The sequence below is a fragment of the Chinchilla lanigera genome, unplaced genomic scaffold (genome assembly GCF_000276665.1).
Source record: "Chinchilla lanigera isolate Chin_1 unplaced genomic scaffold, ChiLan1.0 scaffold00018, whole genome shotgun sequence".
NCBI lineage: Eukaryota > Metazoa > Chordata > Mammalia > Rodentia > Chinchillidae > Chinchilla > Chinchilla lanigera.
In genome coordinates, this window is record NW_004955419.1 from 848,726 (window position 1) to 861,406 (window position 12,681).

General features: G+C 58.6%; 2 protein-coding genes across 9 annotated transcripts in view; one reads left to right on the forward strand and one right to left on the reverse strand.

Annotated features, from left to right (window-relative positions):
- Positions 1-4,594, forward strand: part of Eng (endoglin) — a 34,523-nt gene extending 29,929 nt beyond the window's left edge. For all 4 annotated transcript variants that reach the window (XM_013513164.1, XM_013513165.1, XM_013513166.1 and 1 more), the window contains 7 exons: positions 131-268; positions 497-535; positions 1,283-1,399; positions 1,869-2,120; positions 2,964-3,018; positions 3,607-3,708; positions 3,845-4,594. In XM_013513164.1, the coding sequence (XP_013368618.1) occupies positions 131-268; positions 497-535; positions 1,283-1,399; positions 1,869-2,120; positions 2,964-3,018; positions 3,607-3,708; positions 3,845-3,969 (828 nt within the window). In that variant the 3' untranslated portion in view covers positions 3,970-4,594. The remainder of the gene's footprint in view (positions 1-130; positions 269-496; positions 536-1,282; positions 1,400-1,868; positions 2,121-2,963; positions 3,019-3,606; positions 3,709-3,844) is intronic.
- Positions 4,595-5,165: 571 nt separating this feature from the next.
- The window catches only part of Fpgs (folylpolyglutamate synthase), a 17,839-nt gene continuing 10,323 nt past the window's right edge, over positions 5,166-12,681 (reverse strand). For all 5 annotated transcript variants that reach the window (XM_013513170.1, XM_013513168.1, XM_005382406.2 and 2 more), the window contains exons 5-15: positions 10,515-10,629; positions 10,322-10,399; positions 10,138-10,199; positions 9,933-10,035; positions 9,379-9,456; positions 9,015-9,162; positions 8,839-8,928; positions 8,073-8,223; positions 7,869-7,944; positions 7,075-7,141; positions 5,166-5,982 (exon numbers count right to left, since the gene is read on the reverse strand). In XM_013513170.1, the coding sequence (XP_013368624.1) occupies positions 5,579-5,982; positions 7,075-7,141; positions 7,869-7,944; positions 8,073-8,223; positions 8,839-8,928; positions 9,015-9,162; positions 9,379-9,456; positions 9,933-10,035; positions 10,138-10,199; positions 10,322-10,399; positions 10,515-10,629 (1,372 nt within the window). In that variant the 3' untranslated portion in view covers positions 5,166-5,578. The remainder of the gene's footprint in view (positions 5,983-7,074; positions 7,142-7,868; positions 7,945-8,072; positions 8,224-8,838; positions 8,929-9,014; positions 9,163-9,378; positions 9,457-9,932; positions 10,036-10,137; positions 10,200-10,321; positions 10,400-10,514; positions 10,630-12,681) is intronic.

The following is a 12,681-nucleotide window of genomic DNA, read 5'->3' on the forward strand; positions in this document are numbered from 1 at the left end:
GGTGTAGGGTTATGCAGTCACATGCACCAAACACCAGGGGACAGAGCATGCGGGCGAGAGAGCCCTTGGCCGAGGGTGATGGACAGGCCCAGGGAGCCTTCTGCCCTGACGGTGCCCCTCCCTGACCCAGGCTCTGCAGTGCGACATCACTAGCCTGACCTTCTGGGACCCCACGTGCCAGGCCAAGGACAGCAATGACCAGCTGGTCTTGCGCAGCAACTACTCGGGCTGCGGCATGCAAATGACACCACACACGATCAGCAATGAGGTAAGCGCCAGGCCAGAAACGTGTCAGGACCAGCGCAGTCCCTGCTGCTGCTCCCTGGTGCTGTGGGCGGAGGGGTGTTTGGGGAGGAAGGCTCTGCTCAGTAGGGACACAGGACAGGCTTGGCCACTGGCCGCCTCAGTCTTCCCACGTATCAAATGGGTGTGTGGGGTGGGGCCCCACCTAGAGTCCCTTGTGGCTCTGACCAGTTCCTTGACTCTGTCCTTGCAGGTGGTCATCAGTATCCTGTCGGAGTCATTGCCACTGAGGGTGAGAGGGGTGGTACCATGCTACCCACCTGCTGCAGGCTCAGGGTAGGGGTTGGGTGGGGGGAGGAAGCAGGCTTCAGAAAACTCAGGCCTTGGCCAAGTGTGGTGGTGTATGCCTGTAATCCCAGTACACAGGAGGCTGAGACAGGAAGACTGCTGTGAGATTAAGGCCAGCCTGGGCTACATAGTGAGGTCAAGGCCAATCTAGAATATATAGCAAGACCCTGTCTCAAAAAATTAAATAAGCCAGATGTGGTGGCCCATGCCTGTAATCCCAGCATTTGGGAGGCTGGGGCAGGAGGATTACTGTGAATTCAAGGCCAGCCTGAACTGCATTGAGAGACCTTGTCTCAAAAAGACAAAAAAAAAAAAAAGAAAGAAAAAGGAAACTCTGATCTTGGCCCTGGAAAGCATGTGTCTCAGCACGCCTCCACCACCCTCTATAGGAGGGAAGGGACAGGGTTCTAACACACACTTTGCCCTTCTGGCCTTGTCACTAGGATGTCACAGGGAAAGTCTGTCCCACAAGTCAGGCACTATTGTGTCCTTCATAAATACCAGCTCTTTAAAAGGGTGAGGATGGGGGGCTAGGGATTTAGCTCAGCGGCACAGCGCCTGCCTGGCAAGCATGAGGTTGTGAGTTCAATTCCTGGTACCAGAAAAAAAAAAAAGTGAGGATGAGGGCAAGGCCCCTCCCCCTCCTGGCTGGCACTGCCCAGGCTGACGGCCTCCCTCCTGCCCCCTGCAGAAAAACGTTAAGTGCTTCCATATGGAGGGCCTCTCCTTCCACCTGGGCCTCTACCTCAGCTCACACTTCCTCCAGGCCTCCAGCACCATGGAGCTGGGGCAGCAGGGCTTTGTGCAGGTAAGAGCGCCCCCGCCCCCCGCCGCCCCCAGCTCCTGCAGCCCCTTGTGCACCTGACCTTCCACCACTGCTACAGAAAAGATGAGGATAAAACTTACAGGGGCCAGGCGTGGTGGTGCACGCCTGTCATCCCAGCACTCAGGAGGCTGATGCAGGAGGATTGCTATGAGTTTGAGGCCAGCCTGAGCGACATAGTGAGTTCAAGGCCGGTCTGAATTACACAGGGAGACCGTGTCTCAGAACGAAACAACTTTTCAGCCTGGATGCATGGGGGAGGGATGGGGAGGGATGGACAGGGACGGCACTGCTCAGAGACACTGAAAAGAATGTCGTCCTCTCTACCTGTGTGTTCCAGGCGGGCCCCTCCTGTCTTTCCACTGAGTGGGGAACTCTCCTCTAGCCCAAACGAGCCAAGGGCCAGGCTCAAGAGTAGCCGCCCCATGCCTGGTCCCCCCGCCTCCCTATACAGGTGACCATGGCCCCATCCACTCCTGACGTCACGTTCCTGCTAGAAAGCTGTCACCTGGACTTGGGGCCTGAGGCGGACACTGTGGAACTCATCCAAGGCCAGGCGGCCAAGAGCAGCTGTGTGAGCCTGCTGCCCCCCGGCCCTGATGGTGCCGCACGCTTCAGCTTCCTTCTCCGTGTCTACAGGGTGCCCGTCCCCACGGCCGGCACCCTCAGCTGCACTGTGACCCTGACAGCCAAGAACCTGCCCCAGGTGAGGGCGCCCTAGGCCTGCCCTGGCTTTGCGGTTGGCTCCTGGGTCTGGAGTTTGCAGGCAGAAAAACTGGCAGCCCAGGAGAAGGGGGACCAGCTGGCAAGGGGCGCGCTTGCTGCCATCTGCAGCCTTCTGGTGGAATTGTCATAAACATCCATGCATTCATCTACCCATCATCCATCCACCCATGCATCATCCAACCACCCATGCATCCTTCATCCATGCATGCATCCTTCATCCACGCATGCATCCATCGGTCCTTCCACCATCCCACCCACTCATCCACCCAGGCACCTACCCACCTACCGTGTGGTCTGATCTCGAATGTCACCTCAATGAACAGGGGGCTTGAGGGAAGAGGAACAGAAAATCCTGATTTTCTGTATTTGCTGGTGTCAAAGCTTTACTGTGCAGTGAATGTCCATTCTCAGGCCCTTGGTGCTGGACACACTGATAGGGCCATCCGGGTCTCTGCACACAGAAAGGTCCTGAGGATCCATAACCTCCCTCTGGGTGTATAAAGCTAGGGAAGCCTGTGGGGCCCCTCGAAGTGGCCTCTGCCTTCAGGCTGGGCGTCGAGGCTGACCTGTCTCTGGGCACACTTGCACAAGGCTGATGGTGCTCACGGCCTCCTGGAACTCACAGGAAACCCCGCAGCAGCCGAAGACTGTCCGAGGATGCTGTCCCACAGCGAGGTCCCCCGGGACGTGTCCCCACAGTTCCCAGCTAGAGAGTGGTGGGTTGGGACCCATACCCGAGGCTCCAGGCCAGGGCCTGAGCCAGGGAGACTGGGATGCCACCTCCTAGGCTGTGCCACACTCCGCTTGCTCTCTTCCCCTCCAGAAAGTGCAAAGGTCCGTCTCCATGCGTGTGAACCTCGTCAGCTCCGACCTGTCTGGTGAGTTCCCCCAGTGCCCTCTGGGAGGGAGGAGTGGACGGCCCTGCACAGCAGGGGAGAAGACTCCCTCTCTGACCACGAGGCGGCAGCATCGCAGGCCTGGGCTCCCTGTCCGGCTTTCTTCCCCACCCGGCTGGTGGCTGCTTGACCCTGCTGGGAGGCAAGGCCTGTTGGATGGAGCATAGGGCACAATGGTGGCCTTGTGTTCTTTGAGGCCCCTACGTGGAGGATGCCTTCCACCCCCTGGCCCCTTCATGACCTCCCCTAGGCCCAGGCCCCCACGTAATAGAGTCTCTGAACTTGGGGGCAGAAACAGGAGGTCTCGCTGGGCGTGGTGGTGCACGCCTGTCATCCTAGCACTTGGGAGGCTGAGGCAGGAGGATCATTGTGAGTTCGAGGCCAGCCTGGGCTACATAGGGAGTTCAAGGCCGGCCTGAACTATGTAGCAAGCCCCTGTCTTGCAAAACCGCAATTTAAAACAACTAAATAAAATCCTTGCTCCTGGCCAGCCCGACAGGGTAGGGGCAGGGCTGGGCTGGGCTGGGGCGGGGCAGCAGCACTGATGCCCGCTTTCCCTGGGTGGCACAGGTAAAGGCCTCGTCCTGCCCGCCGTGCTGGGCATCACCTTTGGCGCCTTCCTCATCGGGGCCCTGCTCACCGCCGCACTGTGGTTCATCTACTCCCACACGCGTGAGTACCCAGGCCCCCACAGTGAGCGCTCAGGATCCCTGCTGCCACTGGGGGAGCCTGGCAAAGCCTCTGAGGGGCTGGGGAACCCCCGCCCCCTAGCCGGGGCCCTGACCTCTGCCCCTGACCCCGCCCGCAGGCCCCCCTGGCAAGCAGGAGCCCGTGGTGGCAGTGGCTGCCCCCGCCTCCTCTGAGAGCAGCAGCACAAACCACAGCATCGGGAGCACCCAGAGCACCCCCTGCTCTACCAGCAGCATGGCATAGCGCCTGGTCCGGAGCCCCAGGGGCCCCAGCCAGCCCTCGCCCAGCAGGAGATGCTATGCAGCCACCAGCTGGGAACCACTGGCCAGGAGCTCGCCCCAGGACCCCAGTGCCTTGCCGCCGCCATCCTGGACGGAGCACACCCTCTGCACCCGCCCCTCCTGCCTGCCGCTCAGGGGCCAGCTGCCAGTGGGGGCACCAGCCTGGAACTCGGGGGTCCCCGCCCCCTTGCACAGAACCTCTAAACCCAGGGCCTGTAGGACACGGCTGCCTAGGACCACATAGACCGCTGTCCTGTGCATTCACGTCGCTATAGACACTAGGGGCCCTGCCCTTCGAACCCAGAACAAGTGCTGGGGAGCCGCGCCGACCAGGTGTGAACCCGAGGACTCGGCAGCCGTCACCATCCGGGAGGACGAGGGCCTGGCCCAGAGCCACCTGGAGCTGGTCCCTGAGGCCTCCACGCCTGCACTGGCATGACTTTGATGGGGAACACGAAGCTGATGGGTACCTGGCCTGGGAGCCCCAAGGGCCACATTCCTGGCCCATCAGGTGGGGAGTGGCCAGGCCCCTCGTCCTGGGCCCACCCCTTTATGTCCACGGTCAATAAATCCGACATGAAACCAGGGCGAGCTGGGCTGCGTGAAGGGGGCTCTCGGGGGGCACAGAAGAGCACCGCTCGCACATGTGACCTCAGGAGGTGTGACATCTTAAACATCAGGTGGCCGGGGGACAGCACGTTTGGATTAAATGACTCCTACTGCTCGCTTACTCGGCAGGACGCCCTGGGGCCAAGGCTATGACAAACCAAACACCAGGAGGCCCTGTCCACACTGGCACGGAGGTTTAAAACAGGGCTCCAACAGCTCTGGTCCCCACCCACGACCTGCCACTTACAGGCTGTGACCAGCTCCTGTGGCTTCTCGCAGCCAGCTACGGGTCCTGCAGTGGTCTGATTCTTGGTTTCAGCAAGGTCTGCGAAGTAGTGCACGGTGTGCAGCCAACAGCCCTGGGCCGTCCCCTCACGTCACAGCTGGGCTACCTGAGGCTCTGCGGCAGGGGCCTGGACCGGCCACAGCCAGGGCTCGCTCTGCCCGTGCCAGCTCCTAGACTTCCCGCAGTTTCCAGATGTCCTGTACCCCAAGCCTTCGCTGTCTGATGGGTGAGCAGGGATGACAATCAAAGGTTTTGCCACTTCATTAAAAATAAAATCAAAAGGCTTTAATTCACTGCAGCTATGCGGTCCCCAGGGTGCCCCAGGCAGAGACCCTCTCCTTTCCCAGGAGGCGCTGGAGGAGGAAATCTACCACCAGCATACCGCAGGACCCCGAGCGCAGCCGGGCAGCTCACAGACCAGCTGGGCTGGGGCGGTGGGGGACACGGGCCGGGCCAGGGAAGCCCTCACTGTCTGGGTGGGGAGGAAGGCAAGGCCAAGGCACAGGGCTCAGAGAGGGTGGCGGGGCTCAGAGAGGGGGGCCCTCCTCCACCCCACTCCACGCCAGAGCCCGGCAGACTCAGAAAGCAGAAACCGAAAGGCACCTGGCGTGAGTTCATGGTGAGAAGGCAGGGCAGGTGCGGGGGGCTCCCCCTCCCACCCCACCTGTGGCCACAGCTACTGGGACAGGGAGGGCTCCAGCAGCTTGAGGACGCTGCCCACCAGGTGCAGGCTGCCAGTGACCAACACGTGGATGGCACCAGCCTCCTGGAGGATGCCAGCCCCGCCGCTTGCTGTGGGGTGGGCAAGGAGGCCCCTTAGGGGGCTAGGTGGTTGGAAGATGGGGTCCCGGCCTTGGCTGATCCACTGTAAGGCATGCGAGACACAGCTGAAGACGAGGGAGCTGGCACTGCAGGGGTGGGGCGAGCGGGGCGCCAGCAGCAGGGGCGCAGTCCCACCAGGCTGCGGGGGGCTCCAGAGGGCAGGGCTGGCCTGCTCCTCGGCCAGGCGGCTCCAGTGCTGCTTGTGCTCCAGGCAGCGGATCAGCACCTGGTCCAGCGTCACCGTGAAGTTCTGCTGGTCTTCAGGGTGCAAGGATAGACAGGTCAACCACAGGGGCAGGGGACAAGCAAGAAGGGCTGGTGCGCCAGGCCCGTCCACACATGGCGCCGTCGGCCTCTGCCACAGGGCCCCACATCGGACACAGTGAGGAAACTGAGGCTCGGACAAGTTCAACTGCTTTCCCGAGGTCTGGGAGGCACAGCCAGACCTCACCGTCCTCAGCTGTGAGCCGGGCATCCAGGTGGCCTTCTTATTTCTGAGAGGCTGATGAAAAATAGACTACAGCTGGGCATGGTGGCGCACACCTATAATCCCAGCACTCAGGAGGCTGAGGCAGGAGGATCACCGCAAGGTCAAGCCCAACCTGGACCACGTCATGAGGTCAAGGCCAGCCTGAACTACACAGTGAGACCCTGTCTCCAAAAAATCACATGTACATATATATTCATTCTAGAACTCTCCCCAGAGAGTGTTAAAAGTACAGACCCCCAGCCCCATCAACTATCTCAAACTTTTTTCCAACATGATACACAGTATAAATTTTACATTACAGCCCATCACATATATATTCTGGAACAGAATCATCAGCAAACAGTACCTACCCTTACTTTGTGCAATGCACACTGGTATTTCCTATTCTACTGTACTTTTTTTTTTTTTTTTTTTTTGCAGTAGTAGAAATTTAACCAAAGGCACTAACTGAGCTACATCGCCAGCTCCTTTCTTATTTTTTATTTTGAGATAGGGTATTGCTTAGTCACTAGCTACCCAGGTTGGAGTCAAACTTGTTGATCCTCCTGCCTCAGCCTCCCCGAGTGCTGAGATTACAGGCGTGCCTTACCATGTCAGATCCACTCTCTTTCATTTAAAGTAAGTGCTGGTCAAACCTCACAAAATTCATTTCAATAACCCTATTTTTTAAAATTCTTTTTCACTACTGTACCTACCTAGTACAAATTTCAAAACGTACAGAAGAGTATTTGTATAATAAAACCACTCAGCCTCCTAGGCCAGAGCCGCAGTTTGGAAGCACCCCATCACATCACCAGAGCGTCCACCGCAGGCCCCTCAGCCCCCTGCCGACCCCCACAGGCCACACCTGTCCTACTCACCTGCACTGCCTGGGGATGACACTTCCGTGAGGTTAGGGCAGAAGACAGCATAGTCAAACTGGCAGGGCTGGAAGGCCAAGGACTCGGGGTCAGATGCCTCGGAGGATGCCCCGCACCCTGACTTCCGAATGCCCCACAGCCCCTCCCTGGCTACAGCAATGCTGTAGTCCCCGCTCCTGCCTCAGTGCACCCTGCCTGGCCTATGTCCTGGGGGCAAAGGCACAGCCTGTGTACAGACTGGGGACAGGAGGCTAGGGGCAGAGGTGCACTCGCTTAAGGTCACCCAGCTGAGGGTGACCCCAAACCCACACTGGGGAAAGAAAGCCTGCACAGGGACAGGATCTGGTACGAACAGCCTCGGCTTCCTGGCCTGTGAAACAGGAGACGATCTCCAGGAGCTACTTCCTCCCTCCATCCTGCAGCAGCCTCAGTTTCCCCACTCTGTAAAGCACCTCTCTGTGCCTTAAAGCCCGGTAACTCCTCAAGCCAAGACTGAAGCAGGTAGCCGTAAGGGCGACCCCTCTCATGGAGTGGCAAGCCAAGGCTCAGGAAAAGGCCATCTCTTGTCCCACTGTGGGACAGAGGTTAAAGGCTACACAGGCCTAGAGCCTGCACCCTCACCCACTATGCGGCCCCCCTAACCCGAGAACGTGCCCATGGCCTATACATGAGCAAGCTGCCCCACGTGCCCGCTGCCTTACATGTAATTCCCCGCACCATTCAGGACCACACAGCCAGGACCTGGGCTGCCCTGCCGCACTGCCTGCCAACTCTCCGCCCCGCTGGGGCCTCACCTGTAACAGCTTCAGCAGGGCTGCAGGGTCCCTGTCCCCAGTGGAGTTGAAGAGCAAGACCCGCACCTGCGGCCCACTGTACCAGGGGACAAAGAAGGGGGTCAGAGGGGCACTGCCCTCCCCACTGGGCCACTCTGGCTGCCCCAAGCCCTGTTCTTCCCGGTAGGGCCCCCCCTCCAGGCTCTACCCCCACCTGATGCACACCTGAGGGGCCTCTGGTTGCGCTGCAGCGCCTGGCAGAACCAGCGCACGCAGGCCTGCACGCTGCTGGTGGTGTGCGCACCGTCCAGGTACCAGGTGAGGGGCCCACGCCGCAGCACCTGCGTCCGGCCCAGCCATTCCGTGTCCTGAAGCCCTGGTGGGAGTGGGCAAGGCAGTGCTGGGGCATCCTCTCTGGCCCAGCCCTCCACCCTGCACAACCCCAGAGCCTGCCGGCCGGGCAGGCCACCGCTCTGAGAATCACATCGGCCCAGTCACCACGAGTGGAACTGATCGGAGCTGATCACAGCTCGGTAACCTCGCCAGTAGAATCCTCCAGGCCACCCTGTCCCATGTGACAGCCCCTGAGCCCTGACTTTACAGCTGCTCTATAGCAGCTTGGCACAGCGGGGCACAGGGAGACCATCTGCTGAAGGGCCTCACAGCGCCAGCACGTCCGATGCGCAGGGCTTTAGGGGAGTACGAATCACGTGGCAGCATCACCACCTCCAGTGACAATGACAGAATGGCCGTGCTCACAGGTGGGGCCCTACACCCCACATCCTCCAGGGACCCTACAGCAGCCCTTGGCAGTGGGTCCCTCATCATCTCATTGGGCATATGAGGTGGGCTTGAACAGATTCCAGAAGTCAAGGTCAGGGAGAGGTGGTGACTCTTAGGCACCACCTTGAATCGCCCCCGTGTCCCCCTCAGGAAACCAAAGGAAACCCTGGAGAGGAGGGGCAGTCCCGGCTGGGCAGGTGCTACTCACCGCGCCGCATGTGGGACGTGGGCTGGAACACAGGGGCCAGGGGCAGCTGCCCGGGGACACTCAGCCCCGATGTCTTCAGCTCCCCAAGGGCTGTGGGACGCAAGGCCTAGTGTGATCAGGGACCCCAGGCAGGCTCCCCGCGCACTGCCCGCCTGCTGCCTCCAGCGGCCACTCACCCTGGTGCTCCTGCTTCCACAGCCAGCAGTGGGCCAGCTGCATCGCCAAGGCTGCGTTGGACCTCTGGTGCTCGCCCTCCAGGCCCAGGGTCAGTGGCGGCCCCCCTTCTTCCAGGGCTTCCAGGGGTGGACACAGGTAAAGGGGGCACTGGGGGCAGTGCGCAGCGGCTCTTAGCAGACCTGCCACCGCCACCTTGGCCAAGGGGCCCTCCCGTCACTGCCTGCCCTCCAGAGCCTACTGTGCCCTGGATCCAGAACTGCGACGGGCTCCGGGGCCCAAGTGGCTGGTCCAGCTCACTCCATGCACAGATGAGCGAAGGGCCAACAGGAAAGCACCTCCCGCACCCCATGCAACAGGACTCACTGAAATCTGCTGGGCGCGCTCCCTCAGCACTGCCAGGGGGCCCTCGGGCTGCAGCACCGTAAAGGCAGGGATGCCAGGCTGTGGGCAGGCCAGGAAGGGTAAGGCAGGGGCAGCCAGGGGACCTCCACCCTCCGCTCTCCCATGCCCACAGACCTGAGTCTGGACTGCCCCTTAGCCTCTCATTGCTCATGTTTCAGTGGGGAAACTGAGGCCAGAGAAGAATTCAACATTGCTGCAACCGCACAGTAGAGCAAAGACAGGCAGAAACCCAGACTAGGCTAGACACAGTGGCATATGCCTGTCATCCCGGCACTTAGACGGCTGAGGCAGGAGGATCACCATGAGTTCAAGGGAAGCCTGGGCTACATAGAGCTCAAGGCCATCCTGAACTACTCAGCAAGACTCTCAAAGAACAAAAACAAAACCAAACCAAACAAAAAAACCCCTAGCTGTACTGATGACCAGGACCTCAGGACCTCATCCCGAGGACACACACGGCCCTGCCCCAGCATGAGGCCTCCTGTGCACCTCCCCTCCCCAGTCTGCTCGGTCACCTTAAAGATGCCTCCTTTCTGCCATGCAATCTTCTCCACCGTGTCTCCCAGAAGGCTGGTGTGGTCAAGGCCAAGAGACGTCACTCCGCACACCACAGGCTTCCTGTAGATGACAAAAGGGCCACGGTGTCCTCGCCTTGAGCCAGCAGGCAGCAGGCAAGGCCTGGCTCCTGACCCCTCCCTGTCCCCAGGCAGCTGCCCTCACCTGACAATGTTGGTGCAGTCGTAAGCCCCACCTATGCCAACTTCCACCACTGCCAAGTCCACCTGCAGGAAGCCAGACGGCATGGCAGAGGGAAGGGGTGCCCAGGTGCCATCCAGCAGCGGGAGCCCCAGCCTTCTGAGCTGCCATCCCCAGAGGAGGGATGGGGCATGGGCACGCTACGCACCTTCTCTTGGAGGAAGACGTGGAAGGCCATGAGCGTGAGAAAGCGGAAGTAGGAGGGCATGGACACACAGCTGCCGTCCTACAGCACAGGAGCACATCAGGGCCCGCAGCGTCTGGGCTGGAGCCACTGGTGGGGTCCTGGCACCAGCAGTGCCCCCCGCCCCTCCTCCCCGCCAGCCCTGCAGCACACGCACCTTCGTCTTCTCCAGCTGGTGGTAGAGGCGCCAGAAGTGCTTGGTGAAGAGCTCGCGGCTGATGGGCTGCCCGTTGATGCGGATCCGCTCACGCACCTGCACCAGGTGGGGAGAGCTGCCGGGAGACCTGGGGTCACCGGGACTCCCCCCGACTCCCTGCTGGAATCCCTCCGAGGCTCCCAAGCCCTCAAGGGAGATCCTCCGCCCCTCCTTGCAGGACCTGGGGGAGGGGGTGGCGATGCCACTGGCCACTGAGCCTCGCCTCCCCGGGGCCCCTCAAGCTCTTCTCTCCAGCCCCATCCTCCTCTTCCTACCTCCAGGCCCCTGCACCTGCCCCTCCCGCATCGCCTGGCTCACCCTCCCACTGTGCAGGTCTTGACTAAGAAATCCCCCCTCCTAGCCAGGTGTGATGGTGCACGCCTGTAGTCCCAGCATTCAGGAGGCTGAGGCAGGAAGATCACCCACATACTGAGTTCAAGATGAGTCTAAATTATATAGCGAGACCCTGTCTCAAAAAAATAGAACAAAACCAGAAACCCCCCTCCAGGAAGGAGGAGGAAAGACTCAGCCCCGAGATGGAACGGCAGGTTCTCTCTGCTTTCCCCATCACACAAGGTCAGTCCTTCTGCTAACATCCGCCCACAATGTCCACCCGTCTTTCAGTCCTCAAGACAAAGTCGCTTCTGCTGGTTCAAGCTGAATCCCTCGGCTGGCCACAAGGCCACATGTGCCCAAGTCAGCAGTTAGGATATTTTACAAAAAAATTATTTTAGTTGGGCGTGGCAGCACACACCTGTAATCCCAGCACTCGGGAGGCTGAGGCAGGGGGATGACCAAGAGTTTGAGGCCAGCCTGGCTCCACAGTGAGTTCAAGGCCAGCCTGAACTACAGAGTGAGCCCCTGTTTCAAAAAAACAAAAACACAAGGAAAAAAAAAAAAAAACACAAAAAAATCCACAAAAAAATACTTTAGAAGACAGAGTATTGCTTTATACAATCATATGTCACATAACAACCTATTGGGGCAGAGTTTGAGGCAGGGTCTCACTATGTAGTTCAGGCTGGCCTTGAACTCACTACGGAGCCCAGGCTGGCCTCAAACTCTCAGCAATCCTTCGGCCTCAGCTGGGATGACAGGCATGCACCACCACACATAGCACACCAACCCTGGCACCACCAATCCTCCTGCCTCCTGCATGCTGGGATGACAGGCACCACCATCCCTGGCACATAATAATTTTTGGTCAGTGACAGACATGTATGAGAGAAGTCCTGTAGGATTATGCTACCTAGTGACATAACGGCCATCTAAGGGTGCATCAGCTCCCTCTGTGATATTCATGCATCAGAATCACAGGACACATTTCTCAGAATGCCATGAAGCAACACAAGGCCAGATCTGAATCCTCAAAGATCCTCCCGTATAGACTCCTTCTCTCCATTTATTTTAAAGAACTGTTGGGAGAAAATGTACTGGCCTGAAATGACCTGAGGTGGTTTTGGATGTTTACAGAGCTGGGCTGACCCACCTAGTAAAACAAAGGCCAGGGATGGAGCTCAGAGGTAGAGCACTTGCCTAGATGCATGAGGGCCTGGGTTTGCTCCTTACTCAGCATTGCCAAAAAACCCTTGAAAAGCCAGGTGTGGACACCCCTGCCTATAACCTCAACATTCTTTGAGGCTGAGGTAGGAGGATCAAAAATTCAAGCCCCACCTGGGTAACTTAGCAATGTGACCACCCCTGTTTTAAAAAAAAAATTTTTTTTTTTTTCATTTTTAAAAAGAGTTGGGATGTAGCTCAGTGAAAAAGACCTGGGTTCAAACCTCAGTACTGCAGAAACAAAAACAAACAAACCAGAAAACCCAAACTCAAAATAAAACCACTAAAAAAAAATCACAACAAAAGAAAATGAAAATTTTAAATACTCCAACCCTAACAAATAAGTCTTGAGGAAATAATCACCAGATTAATCTCCTGGTTTTACAGTTTCCAGTGGAGCCTTAGCTAAGGCTGGCAGAGCCCTGCAGCCTACCTCCAGAGACTTTGCAATGAACACCATAAGTTACTTTCATCTTTTTTTGTTGTTTTTTTGAGACAGGTCTTGTAGCTCAATCTGGCCTTGAACTCTCAACAATCCTCCTGCCTCAGCCTCAGTGCTGGGATTAAA